This window comes from Orussus abietinus, unplaced genomic scaffold (genome assembly GCF_000612105.2).
Source record: "Orussus abietinus isolate OABI.00-Male unplaced genomic scaffold, Oabi_2.0 scaffold151, whole genome shotgun sequence".
In the NCBI taxonomy this organism is placed as follows: domain Eukaryota; kingdom Metazoa; phylum Arthropoda; class Insecta; order Hymenoptera; family Orussidae; genus Orussus; species Orussus abietinus.
Genome location: NW_019394320.1, coordinates 102,194 through 122,891, shown reverse-complemented (window position 1 = coordinate 122,891; position 20,698 = coordinate 102,194). Strand labels below are relative to the sequence as shown.

General features: G+C 40.8%; 1 protein-coding gene and 1 long non-coding RNA gene across 4 annotated transcripts in view; one reads left to right on the top strand and one right to left on the bottom strand.

Moving 5' to 3' along the window:
• LOC105700890 (protein FAM102B) overlaps positions 1 to 20,698 on the bottom strand; it is a 75,520-nt gene that overhangs the window by 14,251 nt on the left and 40,571 nt on the right. For all 3 annotated transcript variants that reach the window (XM_012427140.1, XM_012427157.1, XM_012427149.1), the window contains exons 2-3: positions 1,143 to 1,263; positions 123 to 313 (exon numbers count right to left, since the gene is read on the bottom strand). In XM_012427140.1, the coding sequence (XP_012282563.1) occupies positions 123 to 313; positions 1,143 to 1,263 (312 nt within the window). The remainder of the gene's footprint in view (positions 1 to 122; positions 314 to 1,142; positions 1,264 to 20,698) is intronic.
• On the top strand, positions 274 to 4,309 carry LOC105700903. Its single transcript, XR_001104165.1, has 4 exons — positions 274 to 410; positions 1,062 to 1,277; positions 1,345 to 1,417; positions 2,589 to 4,309. It is a non-coding gene; the product is annotated as an uncharacterized LOC105700903 (long non-coding RNA).

Below are 20,698 nucleotides of genomic sequence, written 5' to 3'. Positions count from 1 at the left end.
AATATTACATACAATTAAAAATGTGAGTTTTAAGCATTTATTTTTATATATTCTTATTCGCAAATCCTCGATAAATCTGCCTAAGGTGTACAATTGTATTTTTCAGCAGTGATAATACTTACACTTTGAAGAGGATATCACCGGACAGCATGTTCATTTTTATAGCAACCCTCAACATAGAGTTGTCTTGTCGATGTCTCGCATCGTACCCTTCCAAGAGACATCTCCGCCTACACAGTCCAGCTCCTGCAAACTCCGCCAGATTCAGGTCCGTGAAGCCGAGCTTCTGGAAGGACCGGCCTCCCTTGAGTTCCTGAAAATTAAGCAAATAACATGAATTTCTTGTGCAACAATTTATCCAAGTTGGACTAAAAAATGTCCATGGTTATAACGATTCTTGGAAGGATTAAGTAAGTTCTAAAAAAAATTCAGAACATAAGTCGACCATATTAAATTTTGACGTCAGAAGCGAGGAAATCGCGTGAAATTCCCAACCAGGGTTGGTTGCACTTTCCACATTTTCCTGAATAAAAAGTGGGTGCCTTAATCATCAGTGGATGTGTAAAACGTGTTAGCCGGTCCGTGTTCAGGTTGACGTCGTGTTCATTGGCAGGTTATCGCCTCGGAATCATAAGCTCGTCAACGGGCCAATTTTCGAAGAGAGATATCTCGTTTCGTGGTGCAAGATCCATCACAACTTGACCGGCTGATACATTTCGTAAATCCCTAGTTTCTTAATGTCGTAGTCTGCGTTGGCAAACGCCGTTTGGTTCACGGAATCCTGGTTGGGGATTTTACCCGATTTCCTCGGCTCTGACGGCAAAATTCAATACAGCCGACCTGGCTTTCCTGGACCCTTAACCAGTTAACTGCGTTCGACGTATATACATGTCGGTAACCCGTAACGTTACAGTAAACTCCGCAGATAACAAACTAAACGTAGAAAAGATCATCAATTTCAACCATAGAAATAAAAGTTACATCTTCAGCATCTTTCAATTTATATATGTAAATTATTAGGATACAATTGAGTGTGTTTTAAGCGTTGACATTTAATACAGGTGGGATTAGAAAATCTAAAGTTCTGACGTGGAGGTTTGGGTTTCTGCCAATTTTAAGGAAGATCCTAAAGCATGTCTCACCTTTCTGACGGATATCCTCAGGATGCACGGGTCGAGGACACCCGTCGATGCGTTGGCACTCATCTTGCAGAGGAACTCGAACTTGGCGTTCCACCTGACAGTGTGCTCTTGCACTTCTTCCCTGAAACATACAAGGTACTGGGTATAGCGTAAGGTACTGGACACGATTTCACCGCCTCTCCTAACTCTTACTCCGTTCCAGGCAGCTAAGCGCAACGAAATTGTAAGCCAGACTGGAAGGTCATCGATGATTCATGTTCCCTGATACCAAAGTGGTACGACCTTTCGACTAAGACAGTTTATTAAGAACCCACTTGAGCGAATACATTAAACCGCTTTCTGGCGAATGTGTTTCCGCTTAACGCCAACGTAACTAAACTCTTGGAAAGGAGCTCGCCAACAAGTGGGGACGAAAAGAATAATCTTTTCACCACATTCATCGCAACAAAACAGCTCTGGAGAAAGAAATCGGGTCAATTTATGCTGTATTGAAAATCGTTTATATTTAAGATTGAATTCGTTTAAACTTCTTCGGCAGAACGAGAGCATTGATGCTCGATTCCATCAGCGTTGGTCAAAAGGCTAATCCTCGGTTACGGGTCACACGTTCCATCACATTTTAACAGCGAAATCTTTTCAACACATTCATCTTAACGAAATAGTTATGACATCGGGTCAGTTTATGCTGTACCTAAAATCGTTTATATTTAAGATTGAATTCGTTTAAATTTCTTCGGCAGAACGAGAGCATCGATGCAAGATTCCACCAACCTTGGTTAAAAAGCAATCCTCGGTTACGAGTCGCACGTTCTACCACATTTTAACAGCGGGTTAATTTCCATTAACCACCGTTTAGATTAACCAGTCAAATTGGATCGTTTAGCTTCATTTAATCGAACGTTAATCTAAAAACTGCACAAACGTGAGGAAAACATGGATTAGATCGAGGATGTATTAGCATCTTCGTATGAGGAAACGGATGAAGACGTTTTTTGACTTTATTTACAATGTCTTAATGATCGAAGTACGCTTGAAAATATTTAATATTAATTCTTAACCAAAGAACTTCTTGCACAAAGCTAAGGGGACTTCGTGTCTCGACTAGAGCACATCTATCTTACTTTCTAGTCGATCACAGTATCAGCCAATCACGCGAACGCGTTCACCGACAATTCAATTTACTTCGAGTGTATACAATTAGTCAATCACGCTTTAAATAAATGTACTGGAACATTAACATTTTTAACCCATCATTAACTTAAACGTTAACTTTAACCTAAGGCTAGGTAATCTATGATTTAACCGGAGTTGGTGGAACCTGGCATGGATCTTAACGAATATAACCGAGACTTAAGCCCCAAAATGGCCACTGAAAATGTGCTGTCGTTTTATTAGAGTTTAATGGATATTTGATGACACAATTTGACCATGTCATAATGATTTTAGATTCGACAAAGCGACGAGATATCGAGAAGCCTGGGACATTTCGATGTAATTTCCGTACAATAGGGATATATAAATATATTTTTATGCCTCTACGAAATCAAGGACTGCGGAGGTCGTTGGATTGCCGAGTTATTGGGATGCGGAAAAAAAATGGAATGGACTATTTGTGAATACTAAAAAAAGCGGCTGGCAGATAACTGCACGTAGGTGAGTGGAGCCTCTTTTCAGAGAAAATGAAACATTCCGGTTAAACGCCCACGACTACCGTCTACGGGAAAAGAGGCTTTCGACGGTGGGCTTTGCAGCGCCCACGCAATTCGCTGACGAAAACGTGGGCATTTCCGTAATCTCCGTCGGGAAGGAAATACCACGGTAGGCGACGAATCCGTCTCAGTCTAAAGGATCTTTTGAATAAGATTGTCCCCATTAAGTTTCTTTCAAGAGTTTGCAATCACGAGGAGAATTCACAAGGCGAGTCGTTAGGGAAAATGGCCGCGAGCGCACGTGACTGGTAACTCTAATGAGATTCGCTTTTTCCCTAGATTTAAAATAACCAACGGAAGGGTACACATCTACACGCGTTACGCGCCGTCGAGTTTTGATTCTGCCAGCGGCGATTATCCAGTTTTCTGGATTATCGACTTTCAACGGTCGCACGTCCCGCGAACATCTCAGGACTGTGCATCATGACTGACTGATCGAATTCAAAGAGTATAGACATCATTTAATAACTTTTCGCACGTGAATTCAATGGCCAGGACAGATGCTTACACTTGGATCTCAGGACACATGCATCATGACCGACTGAGGACGGGTGCTCACACTTGGATCGTCGCTGCATAAGAAACTGTTTGTCACGGAAAACGTTCATTATATAATTTGTAATGAATGCATACGTGCCGTAAATATGTCATGTTTATAGTGCCATCAACCACTCGATCATAATAGACCGTTTCTTTCTACGTTCTGGTTCGCGATCCGTGGACTTTGACAAGATAAACATACCTGATATACTGAGACACGTGCGCGTTAATCAGGATTTTCATGTCCAACAAAAAAATTCGCCTCGCGTGTGGCTTTTTATGAAGCATTCGCAACGGAACATTGTCCATTAAAATTCGATCCTTGGTTGTCGGAAATACTCATACAACTTTGTACGGCTATCCGGAATAATGTCGCTTTGTATAAGTGCGTGCATTAATGCAAGTATAATTACGCCTCCACGGCTTGCGTATAAAAATGTCAGACCTAAGACGTCGTTTATTATGAGGAACATTAATTTAATAATCTTAGAATTTCATCGACGAGCGGGGCGTTTCAAACCCCTCATGTTCGTGACGTCATCGTCTATTTGACCCTGAAAGACTGCCTTTCCTCATCCGCTTGTAAAATCCATTTTATTACTTTATACGTCTAGGATCGCGAGGCATGAACTTCGACAAGGTAAATGCATCCGCAAAGTAATTAGACCCGGTTATTTATGGAACGTAGCGCGCGTTAGTATATTTATGTATATTGCATGTCGAACAAGGCCCACGGTATCTCCTATACACTTTAGCTTATGCATCGCTTTAATAAGGAAGCGTCATAATTGCGTTACGGCTTGGCTGGATTGATTTGGCCAAGTATGTACAGATTTCTTTTTACATGCGCGGTGCGTTAGTCCTGGATGGTTGAAAAGTGGAATGGTCGTATTTCTACATTTTCAGAATTGAAGAAATAAAGAGGGGATTAAGGTGAAGTGAAACATCCTTCAAATCAGTCGATTCGAATACAAAACTTTTTTTTAAGGGTATTAGACCAAACTGTCCGAAACTTTGACACACCCCTCCTGATCATCTAAGAATTGTCCTGACACATTGAAAATTTGGATTTTTCAAAAAAATCTTTTAACTCGGTCCAGACCAGAACCAAAATGGCGTCGAGCTCTCATATTTCGATCGATATACAATTATCGAAGGCTCTGATATGAGAAACGAAAGGGTCCGGACAATTTTACGACAATTTAGAACACTCTGGTAATCGATAAACTCGCATTTGAACGGGCTAAAGGCAAAAAAAAGTGTTGTATGCGCTTCTATGCCAAAACGATGGGAATACGAGGTCTCGGAGTGAAAATTTAATTGAGCTGGAAATCACAGATGGCGCAGGGGGTCCCTCTGCAGTCAATTAGGGCCCCAGAAAGCATGAATCCAGAGGATTTCTGGAGTTTTACTTCGATTTCTTTATAATTATTGTACGAAAACGACAGGTGGAGTATGCCATTTGGTACAATATCCAATATAATTCTACACAGCTGTCGATATAAAAACCAACGTCGGCAGCGTAGGTATTTAGAAAAATCTTCTTTATCGACGTCGATCAAGTTCCTCGACGTGTTTCACTTCACCTTAATATACCATGAGGTTATATGAATACGGGGAATGTTCCATGCTTTCTGGACAAAGAACGAATTATACAGTAGCTTTCTTCGGTTGATTTGTCAGTGACCAAATGTTTGAAGACACGTAACGCGTGTAACGCTTAATAGGTAGGGTTTTAATAATTAATTCGTGTATCCAGTCCGTTAGAATCAGGAGGATCTACGTCGTGTCCGAAAGAACATCCCATAACGTCCCGAGGGGCAGGGTATTGTGTCGAAGAAGCCCTCCCCTAATGCAACGTGGCCGTGCATTCAAAGAAAGGGATCATAAATGGCTATTCATTCGGGCAGCTGAATGGCGACAGGAGGAACCAAGAGCAACCGACCAAGTTGCAGGAGAAAAAAGATTCTTCGGTTGGACGAACACGTGCCGCTCTTCAAAGTTTCGGGCCCTCTTCGAGGTCCGTTAGGGTCGCTTCAAGGCGCTCCCGGCAGACATCAACGGCGTCGGTTTTTTTTTTTCCCTCAAAGAAGCTTCCTCCGAATTGGACAAAGGAACAGTTCTCCGCTGACAGGGAGCATTAAAAGATGTGATCATACTTTGATGCAGGTTTGGATAGAATAACGTCTTCTTTCGCTGTGGACATTTTGAGATTCTTTAGGATAAAGTGAAACACCGAGAAACTTGATCGACGTCAATAATGAAGATTTGTCTAAATACTTACGTTGCCGACGTTCGTTTTCATATTGACAGCTGTGTCGTATTATATTGGGTATTGTACTAATTGGCATACTCCACCTGTCGTTTTCGTACAATAATTATCAAGAACTCAAAGTAAAACTCCAGAAATCCTCTGGATTCATGCTTTCTGGGGCCCTAATTGACTGCAGAGGGACCCCCTGCGCCATCTGTGATTTCCAGACCAATTAAATATTCACTCCGAGACCTCGTATTCCCATCGTTTTAGCATAGAAGCGCATACAACACTTTTTTTGCCTTTGTCCCGTTCAAATGCGAGTTTATCGATTACCAGTGTTCTAAATCGTCGTAAAATTGTCCCGACCCTTTCGTTTCTCATATCAGAGCCTTCGATAATTGTATATGGATGGAAATATGAGAGCTCGACGCCATTTTGGTCCTATTGTGGGCTAAGTTAAAAATTTTTTTCCAAAAATCCAAATTTTGAACGTATCAGCATAATTCTTAGATGATCACAAGTCATGTGTCAAAATTTCGGACAGTTTGGTCCAATACCTTTAAAATAAAGTGTTGTATTCGAATAGACTGATTTGAAGGGGGTTTCACTTCACCTTAGGTGATATCGAGCTGATGATTTTTGGATAGCATAGGGAGAAGGGACTCGTGATCCGTTTGCTTCTTCAGAAAGTTGACTGGCTTCAGACAGAACTGACGGTCGGAGCAGCGGATGCAAAATGCATTTGGCGGTCGTGAAATTGAAGGCCACGGAAAGCACGGTTGGCCGCGTTACCTGATGAACGTCTGGGACTCGAGCTGAGGCCACTGGGTGGCTTAGCAAAGACAGAGAGAGAAGACGAAGACTTAATCGGCGAGCTTGCTGACCACCACTCAAACTCCTCAACGGACGCGAGGTCAGCTCCGAAGCTATTGACCGGTCAGACAAGCCAATTACCGTGGAAACCAGGTCAGAGCACACGGAGGATACACAATCTGTCCAATCCTCGCAGGACAGGATTTCAGGGTCTTCGAATGTTCGATACATCGACAGAATGTCCTTCCAACCTGGGTCGAGGCGTCCTTCCGCAATGGCTTGCGGCTAAATCACCGAGAGAGCGTTAGCTCGCTCCAATTTATAGAACATATTTTTCCTTGACTTCTCGTTAAGGTGAAGTGAAACACGCCGAGGAACTTGATGGACGTAGATAAAGAAGATTTTTCTAAATGCCTACGTTGCCGAGGTTCGTTTTTCTATCGACAGCTGTGTCGAATTATATTGGGTATTGTACCAAATGGCATACTCCACCTGTCGTTTTCGTACAATAATTATAAAGAAATCGAAGTAAAACTCGAGAAGTCCCCCGAATTCATGCTTTCTGGGGGCCTAATTGACTGCAGAGGGACCCCCTGCGCCATCTGTGATTTTCAGGTCAATTAAATTTTCACTCCGAGACCTCGTATTAGCATCGTTTTGGCATAGAAGCGCATACAACACTTTTTTTGCCTTTATCCCGTTAAAATGCGAGTTTATCGATTACCAGAGTGTTCTAAATTGTCGTAAAATTGTCCTGACCCTTTCGATTCTCATATCAGAGCCTTCGATAATTGTATATTGATCGAAATATGAGAGCTCGACGCCATTTTCGATTCTGGTCTGGCTGAGATAAAAAATTAAAAAAAAAATCCAAATGTTGAATGTGTCAGGACAACTCTTAGATGATAAGGAGTGATGTGTCAAAGCTTCGGACAGTTTGGTTTAATACCCTTAAAACAAAGTGTTGTATTCGAATCGACTGATTTGAAGGGGGTTTCACTTCACCTTAAGTAGGTTTCATCTTGCTCGGATCTTCAGCTAGATCGCGGAGGGAACGTTCAGTACCTCCAGCTTATAAGGCACATATTTCTTCCTAATCCCTCTGCAAATGGACTCCTCGTCGCGGAAACCTTCAACCAAGTAGCTCAGTAAATATCTCCCTAGAGCCGACTTACGAAACGCGCAATTTCAACCGTTGAAAATTCCCCGCTGATTTTCACGAATTACTTTTAATTACCAATCATGTTATTAATTATGTACGGGGATGCGAAGCCACGTATGGGTTGGCTTCTGAAGGTGGTGAGCAATTTTAGATGAAATAACGATCCAATTCAAGATAATATGAATACTCCGCTAAGGCCCGGTTCCACAACTCGAGTTAATCGGAGTTTAACTGGTTTACGGTAGATTCAAATCGAGGGTAAACTTCGGTTAACTGGAATTGCGGAACCGGGACTAAAACGTACAAAGTTGATCCATGAATCCCATTGTTTAGACTACGCCTTCCAGTTTACGCAAAGTGAAAAATGAAGTTTCTTTCATTTTCAGGAAGAAGGGAGAACGGAAATAGGTTTGCGCTCGAGCAGTCCTCCGAAGTTCTTCGGGAACTGTTTAAAGTTAGTTTCCGGGCTTGCTGGTTTAGCTGATTAGATTTTCCTCCCGAGGAGGTCGATGTAACGGAGTCATGGCAATTAGTTTACAAGGTAAAGTTCGGTCCCAGAAGCGAGGACGGTGCCCTACTGGCCACTTGAAGAGCACGAATCAGTCGCTCGAGCTTCGTTAGGGGACTGCCGTGTTTACGTGCATTCGGGAAAGGGAACTTTTCCCGACCATTTCGAGATAGAAACGGTAGAACCAACCGCCAGCTGGGAAGAGAAAATTAGGCCGGCCACTGCAGAAAAAAAAAACAGAAAAGAAGAGAAAAGAAAAATAAAGGATTCACGCTCCCACTTCCAGGTGGTGCTTCAAAGTGGTACCCACTTGTTTAGTGACGTCAATATTTCTCTGCAACTCGTTAAATGCAGCGCCGCATAATGGGTATAATTATGCTCGATTGTCAACATTTATACAGCGCGAGGACATTCGTTCAATCCTTGGCCACACAAAAGTCGTGGACAACTAAACCGCTCCGGAGATGAATGTTATTAAAAGAAATCAATTGTTCACCTTCACGTCGTTTATGATATCATATCAAAGATATTGCACGTGTTCAAGGAGTACTTCTTTCGACTAAAAAGAGGGTAGAAGCATTGAGGAAGATCGTTACCTTAATTATGAGGGTATTTCGTGGAATTGAATGTTATTTCCTGTACGTAATTCCGTATAGCGGAAAGTCTCAATTGTTTACGCACTTTTTGCGCTTACGACTCGGTACTATTTATTCCCTGTCTGTATTAACCCTTTTAGTGCCGGGCGAAAAAGAGGTACTTATGCGAAGATAACCGGCCGAATTTTACGATTTTACTAGGATTTGGAAAAAGGCTCATAAAAACCAAACGAAAAGCAATATTTACATAATTCAAAAAGCAGGGTATTAAGGACAAAATAGAGAATAAAACGGTGACGCTAATTTTTCTATATTCATTGAAAATTACATAAATAACAAAGGTATATGTGATAAAAAAAAAAGAGAAAAATTGAGTTCTCTGTTTTAAAACGTAATTGCACGTAGGAAAAGTCATCTTTTTATCATAAATTTATGTAGACCGTTTATTGCAAAGTATATACTTTAAATTTCCAATATATTTTTTAACAAAATAAGAATTTTCCGCAAGAAACATAAAAAATAACTCCAAAGCATATGGGAGGCGCCGGACGGATTATCTCATCCGAAACAAGTAATTGTTATAGGTTATAGGTTGTTATAGGTGTTGTGGTATTGTTATTTTAATTCTCTCGTAATGAAATTAGACTATTTATAACATATTATAAATTTATTTTGAGATAGAAATCTCTCGCAAAGCGAATAGTAAAGCGCTACAAGGTGCGGGCCGATATATCGGCTCCGGCACTAAAAGGGTTAATATTCTTTGTTATCCGTCATAGGAGAAGCGTCATCGAAGGGAATGCGAATTGTCGAGGAATTTCAGCCAGAGGAGCGTCAAACTGTCCGGAAGACCAATAGAAATTGTGTTAAATAAACGATTATCGGGACTTACAATCGGATTGATTATGCGGTGGGAGAGAAGCATTTCCATTATTATTTGCAAACGATGCGCATTTAGTGACGTCACGGCGTAATGCGCGACGCATTAACGCAAATACCATTTATTGGCAGAGTAGAATCGATAGCCAGTAAACCGTAAATCCAGGGGAACATGATTATTCTCCGAGAGCCCGAAAGTAAATGACCCATTTCAGCAGTCGATAACGCGGAGGGCGCATGCAGCATCCTAAGGTCGATAATTAGGCCAACTACTAGTCTGATAAAAAATGCATTACTTCGTATGCACTTGCCATCGCTTGCAGCTGATACTGCTCGTTCGATGACGCCATCATATTACGTGTTACGTGTTAACATACAACGGGCGTCGTTATAGGATGGAGGATCGATTTCTCAGCAGGAAACGTCATAAAGGTGATGCAGCGTTCGACGGTCAACGTGCAGACTGATTCGGTATCGACGAGTTTCATGTCAGCGCGATATTTCTTAATAACCTGTAATCCTAAATCTTTGAAGACAATGTCACTGTTTTAGAACGCCAATGATGAGGAAATACGATTAGAAAATGTAAAGATTTTATGAATGTATGACTAATGTTACCCATATATGTGTCGTTGAAAAGAAACTCTAATTGAATACTGTTGATTTTTTAAGATGTGTGGTTCCTAAATATTTCAGTTGTCGATTTTTTTTTTGTGAGGATGTGGAAATACGATTAGAAAATGATGAGGAAATACGATTAGAAAATGTAAAGATTTTATGGATGTATGACTTTAATGTTACCCACATATGTGTCTTTGAAAAGAAAGTCTAATTGAATACTGTTGAATTTTTAAGATGTGTGGTTCCCAAATATTTCAGTTATCAATTTTTTTTTTCTTTCTAATTTAAACGTAAGAATATTTCGGAAAGTGTAGACCCTTTGAAATATTTCTAACCCGGGGCCGATTTTATTGTCGATCAATTCTTTCGAGGAAATTTGATAATGCCTTGAAACATGATGATGGAATTACGTCAGAATGTAAAGACAGGGAAAGCTACAGGCATTAAAACGTTTTTCACGCTCTTTACTGTCGGGGATTTAACGTGGACATTCTAAAGCCCAAGATCCGACATTTTAAAGGTGAAAAGTCGACGGAAAGAAAAGCCGGCAAACCCAAAAAACGTACAGCTACAAAATGGGGACGGAAGTAGTCGAGTCGCGTCTCGGCTATTCGCGACGTCACGAAACAAGATGGCGGGTCGCGAGCAGCGTTGCCATCATAGAGCTTATAGATATGGAGGAGGCATTGCTACAGTATGTGTAGTATTTTTAAATTCCAGAGAATTTAAATTCAAATAATATAACCGAGAAAGTAACTGTAATTTAAAAATCCCTGGCCAATTTAAGAGAATTCTGAGAATCTGTATTTAAATTAATTTCTAAAACTAACTCATTACTTTTAATAAGCAATATTCACAAAGTCCTCCTTTAATAAATCGTGTCCCTTTATTTTATGATTCCTCTGCTTGCAATGATTTTCTATACCGTTTAGAAGTTCCGGTACTGGAAGTTTAAAAAGCTAAAATCTTGAGAAATAGAATTAAAATTGTCACACGACATAATAATCAAGTGCATCTACTTGCATCTACTAAGGTTTAATATTCCATATCGAATTTTTAGCTAAAATGCTCGCATAAAATATCAATATTTGAATCAAGCTTCATTCTTTAACCTTCGATCATACATTTGGTATAGCATTGGGTTTCCCATTCCTAAATCTTTCGTCACCAGATAGTTTAAACCATTTAATTGAAATGTAGCTAGAAATGAGCCGCTCAGTGCACACATCGACTAGCTCCACTTTTTGAAAAATCTTAAATTTAGGTGTCAAAGCACTTGGTATAATCATAACTTTTTATATTTATAATATCTCAACTTTTTGTTTTATGGAGTTAATCAATGTGTGCACTGAGCGGCTCAAATATATTTCTATACGAAGAGATGGAACAAATTTTATCGTAGTACCGACATGGTGGCGCTGATTGACGAGGCTGAGAGAATTCCGTTGACTTGGGATCAATTATATTATCTTGGATATAAAATGGAGTGGGGAATGTAAAAGCTGTAGTGAAATGATATCGATATTAGTTAATCTACTCCGATCGGAGAAGCAGTGGCAACACTGGTTACGAGGATCGCAGCCCACGTTCCGTTTTAGACCGCAGCGCATCCGGCTCGGTCTGAAGGCAGCTAACGAATTCGACCTTAACCTCCAATTCTGCGGAACCGCGGAAGCGACCTTCGCGTGCATTCATGGGTCACGGGGCGAGGGCCAGCCGAAAAGTGAGGTTATGCCACCCGGGATCGCACGGTGGGACGCGCCTCGTCCTTATGACCCTTCTCGAAAGAGCCCAATCGAATCAATTCACCGAGGTGGCCGGTTCAACGGACGACACCGCCTGAATAAATTTCATGCATTTAATACACCAGAGCCTGGCTTCGACTGACCATTCTGTGTAAGAGTAACGTTACCTCACTGGCTGAAGCCTGTTTTACATGCGCATGGCTTGCATATTGAGCATTTATCGACAAACCCATACGCGTGTTTTTGTGCTTTCAGGATACGCGCGTGTGGAGGGTAAAATTAAAGGCTGGGGAGAAGAGGTGGATTTTAAAATGACCTGATTTATCATCCCGTGGGTTGAGTACGTGGAATTAATGGCGGCCGAAGCCGGTATGAAAGGTGCTTGGGTAAAATTGCAAAATGTATATCGAAGACGTTATGGAACAATATTGATAAGGGTGGGGCCCGCGGTTCAACGACCGCAATTAGTTGTACTTAAATGGCTGTAGGCTGTGTACGTATCATGTCTGGTATGACCATTCTTTTCGATACGTCTGTATGTAACTTTTGCATGTAGGCGGCACGGTGAATTCCAAGATGGCGGAAAAGGAGGGAAGATAAGCCAATTTGAATGACACCTCAGAATTTGAAGTATGTAAAATAGCGGTTGATACAGGTTGAAGCAGCGGTAGAATATCCAGGTAGCCAATAATATTGATCAATATTATCTTGAATCGCGTCTTAACCCTTTTAATATGGAGACGCCGGACAAGAGGCGTTCTCATTGTACGAGCGCTTTTGTTTTAACATGTAATTATCGTTTAACTCTGGTGATTCAAGACGCCTTAGTACTCGGGGATCGTTTCACAGGAGGCGATTATAATCACTCTTGAGAGCAAATGTAAAAGGATTACATGTAAACGCGTTTCTGCCGCGTAAAACGGTTTCCGGTGGAGGCGTTTAGTCTCTCCCGGACTCACCGTTCAGGTCAACTGATATTTTTGTCATTAACGGACAAAGTACAGTCAATTTGTCGTCTTATCAGTAATTCGTACTGTGTTATCGTGCTTGCAACACGTAAAATCGGGCGTCGATTTTGGTACACGTGGCCAACTGATAAGTTGTGGGCTTCTTGTTACGGATTTCCCTATATTTAAATATTCCCGATATTTAAATATTCACCGGTGATAATCTTTAAATTGGAAGTTTCCATTTTTAGATACTTTGAAAGATGTATTAGAAGCTGTACAGCGGGATGCATTAATCCACAAAATGTCGACATACCGGATATAACTTGACTTTCGATTTTAAACGACAAAATGAAATTAGTTATGCGTTTACATAACTACAGAAAGAAGAGCGTTAAGAATCTTTAAACCGGCTTAACCAATAATCTCCAAAAAATTACTTATAAGTAAATAAGTTGTGACAATTCAACGTCAAAATATTATATTTTTTGTTTTAATCTAACCATTGCCAATTTACAAATCAAATTTTATCGTAAGAGCTGTAAATTCCTTTCAGGATGCGACGTACCCGATAATTTCCATTATAATGTGTGTCCAATGTATATTTAACAATCTTGCCTGTTCCAGGGGCATGCGGTGGAAAGTTGTGGCAATTCAACGTCAAAATATTATATTTTTCGTTTTAACCTACCTTTGCCAATTTACAAATCAAACTTTATTGTAAGAGCTGTAAATTCATTTCAGGGTGCAAAGTACCCGATAATTCCCATTGTAATATGTATTCATGGTATATTTAACAATCTTGTCTGTTCCAGGGGCATGCGGTGGAAAGCACCGAATAACGCCGATATCACCACGAGCCCTGTTTCAAAGTACAACGATTTTTCAAAATAGAGCCGGAGGAGGACCGCGACTCAACATGAAGGATGGCCACTGCAGAAGCTTCGACCGTATCGGCTAAGCCATTCCGGTGCTCCAAATATGTCACTGCTTGGCAACCCCTACGGAACACACACCGCCCTTGTAAACGTGTGTGGAATCTCGCTCACCCAACACGTGACTTCGAGAGCTGACGTCACGAAGCGGAGTAGCTTCGACGTCGAGATAACCGCCAAAAGCTTCGCGGGGTGATAATTTCTTTTCTTCGCGTAGAACTAGAATCATATATAAGCGCCCAGTGCAAAGCCTCGTGAGGGCGATATAGTCACAAACGCTCACCTAGTCATTATCTACTTCTTTTTTCCCCATAGAATACGCTCTTGTCGAAGGTTTACCCTCTTCGCCCTCAGCTCGAGCACGAGAACCTGTCACGCACGAAATCGCTGATTATTGCTCGTCTAATTACAGCAAGAAAATAAACGATAGGGGAATTTGAAAAGAACAAAAGCGTGAGTGTAAGCCTTTGGCATTGAATTAGAGACATTTATAAAATTGACAAATGGTGACTCTGAAATTTAACACGATTCTCCGTGTAGGTAATCACCGTCGAATGTGATTTACATCTCTTAAAGGTAATGTCAGAAAACTAGAAATGAATGTCCGTTTTTGCGGAACCGAAAGGAAGAGGAGAATTCCTCTGTGAAACATTTATCGTAACAAAACAGATATGGAGAAAAAAATCGGATCAATTTATGCTGTACTTAAAATAGTTTATATTTAAGATTGAATTGTTTTAAACTTCTTCGGCAGAACGAGAGCATCGATGCTCGGTTCCATCAACCTTGGTCAAAAGGTTAATCCTCGGTTAAGAGTCGCACGTTCTACCACATTTTAAAAGCGGGTTAATTTCCATTAACCGCCGTTTAGATTAAGCAGTCAATTCGATCGTTTAGCTTCATTTAATCGAACTTTAATCTAAAAACTACACATACGTGAGGAAAACATGGACTAGATTGAGTATGTATTAGCATCTTCGTACCGAAACCGAGGAAGTGACCGAAAAAAATCCCAAAGAAGAGAGTATCGTGACCGAAAACGAAAGCTCGCGGCGTTCGAGTCTGACGTCTTCCATGCACTCATGTGTCGGATATCTCCGAAGTCGCTACAAGAGCGACCGTTCCACCAATGTATGCTACATAAAATGTACGGTTCGGTCGAAGATTCAACCCTGCCGATTATTCTTTTAACTCGTTACCGCGAAGTCGTGGGACCAAAGCTCGACTAGTAAGTTCTTTGAAGCACGCGATCCACGGAGCTCAATTAAGCTCGTTACGTTGCCACCAGTGCCAACGGACTCGGCCTTTAATCAGATTTGAGATTGGATTGCACACGCAATGCGTGACCGGGAGACGTTTTCCATTTCTTTGTGCATGGGCCGCGAGAGCCACGACGAAATCCTGCGATTGTAATTCAGCTGCATTCAGAAAGTGATATCTCAAAAGCGTAGGACAGGATACGCCAAAATGCATGCTGCATGTTCTGTAGAATGGTTCCGGCGATTCGAATTTTATCGCAAGTAGAATCGCGAACGTTTTCCGAGCGAAGCTTTTGGAAAAGGTTATCGATATTTCTAGGCACTTCCGCTAAGGTCTGGCTCCACAACTCGAGTTAATCGAAGTGTAACTGTGGGCAACACGCGATTTAAACCTGCCGTAAACCAGTTAAACTCCGATTAACTTGAGTTGTGGAACCGAGCCTAAGTGCGCTTCCTGGTACAGTGGCGGACACGAATGCCTTTCTTCTTCCTCTCTCGGCACCAAATTCGTAGGGGAGGCATTCGTGTTCGCCAGTGTACTTGCCCTAAGCGGGGATATATTTGGTACTTCGCTTGATCTCTCATATGGAACCCAGTAATTAGATCCACGGGTTAAACCACGATCGCGCGGTTCCCTAAGAACCACGGCGTCGCGTCTCGGTGATATGACGCAATAGTTGCAGGCGATTTCACGAACCATTAGATCCTAACCGTGCGATCACCGACGAACCGTTTAATCGACGGTAAAGAGACTTAATGTTAATTGCCGCTTTACTCGAGACGTTTATTGAAATCCTTGTCAACGCTGCGTGGTCTTCTAACGACCTAAGGACACTTCAGCGACGCGTTTCAATGCTCGGGGATGATCTCATATATCGTTATGTTTTAATCATCGGCAGGAAGATTTAAGAGGATATCAAATGCGCTAAGAAATTTAATCGACGTCGATAAAGTGAAATTCATCTATACCCTTTTTGGTGGTAATACCGTTTTGAATACTGAAGTGGTAACATCCCATTACCGACATTTATATTTACGTTGAAGTCTTTTACAGTCTACGTTGAGAATTATACGAACTGAAGGGTTCTATATGTCATTTCGGTAAAGTAATGATAAAAAGATCAATGTAAAACTGCCGAAATCCCATGAATTCTTGACTGTTTACATTTTGACGAACCAACGTCGCCATCTGTGACGTTTAGCTGCAACTAATTTTTCGCTCTAAAACCACGCGTTAGCTCTGAGACAAGCCATATCATTCTCTTGCAAGCGTTGGTGAAAGTATTTTCCACATTTTCCCATATGGGTCTGTAATATTCCATTTCTACGGTATTCTAAATTGTCCGAGCTAAGTCCTGAAACTCTTCATTTTTTATTCTAAGTCTCCAAGAAGCGTAAAACGTCGATAATATGCCCGGACAACGCCATGTTGATTCTAGTCCATCATAAGTAAATAAATTTTTAATGATAAATGAAATTTCATGAGTTTCGGGACCTACTTTAGGGCCTCCATATTCACGTGGTGAAATTTGAAACTTTTAATTGCTTACCGTATAGCGGCCTAATATTAATTTCGTATTAATTTAGGAGCGTCTTGCCAAGACTGCAAGCGTCACGTTTTCATTTACATATTTTTCTTAGTCGATTTCAGAGCCTAATGAGATCTCTTTACGTTTACTACCTTGATCCTAAAACCATCTCCTCATAAATCATTATAATGTGCATCATAGAAACTGTACTATGCAACATTAAAGGAAAACCTCTGGTCACATATAGGTCAGCATTGCAGTTGTGTGTGATAAGTAATTTCCATCGTAATTCAAAATTAAAGGCCAAGGGCAGGAACGTTTGCATTTCGGTTATCTAGAAAATGTTTGACTCTTGGTTGAATTATGTCGATGACTATCGAGATGACATTATGACAAGGTGTTCCAAGTGTTTTACGATCTGTACTATTAATCTCAATAATCTATGGCATAAAGCAACACGGAAAACCAAATGCGGCCACTTAGATTTACGAAATGACATAACTAACAGCTTTTTGTTGAAACAAATGAAGTTAATATACAAGTTCATATCGAAACGAGGACTGGAAATTGTGCTGTGTCGATGAAAAAAAAATCACGCGGGCTTGTCAAAGTTCATATGGCTCGCGGGAAATAAATTCAATGAAGTACAGAAAATAGTACAACATTGCCCGTTCATTTCAGACTAGGATTCTCAGAACATTTTTATCTGTATTCATCCCACGGTGTATGAACAGAGAAAACACTGTGCTCTGCGTTACCTTGTATTTCACCCAGAGTAAGTTTATATTAAATGGAAATGAATGGTATTTTGCTCATTATCGGTTCAATACATCTACACGTTTGAAAAATTAATTTTTATGCCGTTTAGTTCGGAGATTACGGCTATGAGTCAATCTGTATATTAACCGATATAGGTTTAGATATTTTGTACGTAGCAGTGGGCACCACCTTGTATTCCACCCAGAATAAGTGTAAATTAAATGGAAATGAATGTTATTTTACTCATTATCGGTTCAATACATCTAGGTTACACGTTTGAGAAATTAATTTTTATACCGTTTAGTTCGGAGATTACAGCTATGAGTCAACCTGTATATTAACCGATATAGGTCTAGGCAGTTTGTACCTAGCCGTGGGCAAGGCTGTTTCAAGGCTGGCGGGATTCTATGCTCGCTTACTTTTGTAACGCACACTTTCTAAAGGCACCGCAATACTGGCAAAGCAGCGCGTATCGGTTGCGGAGTTAAATGAATTGGTGGATCGAAGTCAGACCTAAGGAGAGAGAAAATTCGACCGATATGGTACAGTGTTATGGACAGTGCATTACATTTCAAGAAGGCAATTACGCACTCGTGACAAACTAATCGACTTTCCGATAAGCGGCTAATCAGCGCTACCGATGCTCTCAACGAGATCTTAATTATCAGTTTAATAAGACCGTTGTGTTTACCACGGAATAAAAATTATGTTGTAAACAAATAAGAAATTACTTCACCACCTTAGGACCAATATATCGTAATAATGTAAATAAAAATATTGCTCTCTGGCCGCCGGTAAATACGGAATATTCGTAAATAAGCTTAATACCATTACAGCTAAGTGATTCCCAGTTAATGGTAGCATGGTTAACCGGTTTCTATTTTTTGTCCGATTAAAAAGAAACGCAACAGATGCTTATCTCCGTCAACTTCGTTATCAGCGGGCTCTAATCAAGGTGCGAAGATGATTTCTTGCCACATCTCTTTATATAACATTGCTTTTTAATTTCACTTTAAAACCACTGCAAGAAACTGTTTCAAAATTCTACTACATACCCAACTGGGTCGGAAGAATCGTTCAAGAAGTTAATTGAAGAACTGCAATCTTTATAAAAGTGGAAAATATTATATCAATAAAATCGTACGCCGTGGGGAAAAGATCCTGCCAGAAAATGTTCTTTACCGACAACTTGAAATATGCACAAATAGTTTTCTTAATTAAACATCAACCGACAGAATGCAATTCCTTCGCTCAAAGAAATAAGCCATCTGATTCAATGTTCACGTGGAAAGTTAAGCTCCTTGAAGTGACTTCAAAAAGCAGTAAAAATTCGTTAACAAACGTCTTGCATCATGGAGTAGACCAATAACCATGATTACCGTATTCTGTAGCGGCACTTTGTGCTGCTTTTTATTTCTGTACCTTTCATCGTTCTCGTTTTTGGAGACGAAGATCGAAATCGTTGACGACGACACCTCGAGACACCCGAGTGAAAGTGCTTTGAAAATCCGAAAGTATCGTTTTCACGGCGTTATGAAATTTCCTCCGGCCAGGTGAACGCGTTCCTTCGCGGCCACGTAACCTCGGCCGAGCGTTCGAGAAAGCCTCAATAAATCTCCCCTATTTACCGGTAACAACTCCCGAGCCGAATTCCGGCGACCAAGGAAAAAACTTACGAAGGATGCTGAATCGTTTAAGCGATTTTCGTCCCTTCCCCCGAGGCAATGAACTTTGCACGCCGGTGCGTCCGCCATATTGGAAAAACATTTAACAAGCCGAGAGCGCGACAGGTGAACAGCGTTTAATCGACAGGTGCAGACGCGTATTGATTTACCGGCGTTGCATAATGGAAAGTCAGTTCACCATTCACGGTGAATCATTGTTATGGCTTTTTAACGCTTCCATTGGGTGCTATAAGCGCATGGGAGTGTGATTAATAGCTTTCAAAATGGCGGATCCTTAGGGAGTTCCGGAAGTCTTCGCGGTTCAACGTAAGGGGGATATAATTCAATTTACAAACCAAACCATGGCGTGATTCTAAACAAAATTTCCACCGTACCATTAATCAGGCGAGAGGAAACTTATAATCCTGGTACCGGGATTTATCGATTGAAATGGCATTGAAATTGAAATTTCAAATTATTATTTAAACCAGGGAGGAATTTTAACGTCATTTTAGGTGCAAGCGTTATGGTACTCAAAACGAATTACAAGAGGTTACATGTGCCCGGGTCGCGAGTGCGAATGCAATTGAATTTCTTAAGGTGATACGAAAGGGCTATTCTATGTATCAAAACGTCAAAATATTTATAAAACTGTTCTCCAAACTGGGTGTATCAAATCATTTGAAACATCGGCATGTAATCACGAAGGCCCTAAGGAAGAATGCAATGCTCATGAAATTTCATTTTCCGCAAAAAAAGTTATTTATTTTGCCTAGACTAGAACCAAGATGACACTTTTTTTTTTGCGAAAAATAAAATTAGACAAGCATCGCATTTTTCCTTAGGCATTAATAATCACGTGCCGAAGTTTCAAATGATTCGGTGCCTTATCTCCTTAAGGTGATATGAAAGTGTTATATATACATACCAAAAAGTCGAAATATTTGTAAAACTTTTCTCCAAATTGGAGAAACTACCGAATCGCTTAAAACGTCATCCCACAGATTATAGAGCCCTTAAGGAAGAACGCAATGCTCGTGAAATTTCATTTTTCAATAAAAAAATTAGTATTCAGCCTAGACAAAAACCAAGATCAAACTTTTTCTTCTTTTTTTGTGAAAAATGAAATTTGACAAGCATCGCGTTCTTCCTTAGAGTCTTCATAACCACACGCGGAAGTTCCAAACGATTCGGTACATCCAGTTTGGATAACAGTTTTATAAATATCCTCACGTTTCATATATACAGAATGATTCTTTCATATCACCTTAAGGGTATTCCTAAGAATAACGGTAACGTAAAACTCCAACTTAAATTTACGCAACGGGCAATTACTGAAAGAGAAAGAAAAGGGAGTGAGACCGACCGTGCAACGCGATACGGTAATTCCCTTTCTCCGTCACTCTAGATATACTCATATGTATACGGAGCTCTCTACACTTCCTATGTTCCTTCCCGCCGGTGAACATGAAACAATACGTAACCGTACGCGGTCATCGATGCAGTTCCTATAATATCATTGACTCGTGAACGGGGCTTTAGTCTCGGTGCAGGAATTTATTGACTGAAACGATCACGCGGTGCACGGCCGTCTAACCTCGTCCGCGCGTGAACTCCAAGCCAATGAACGCTG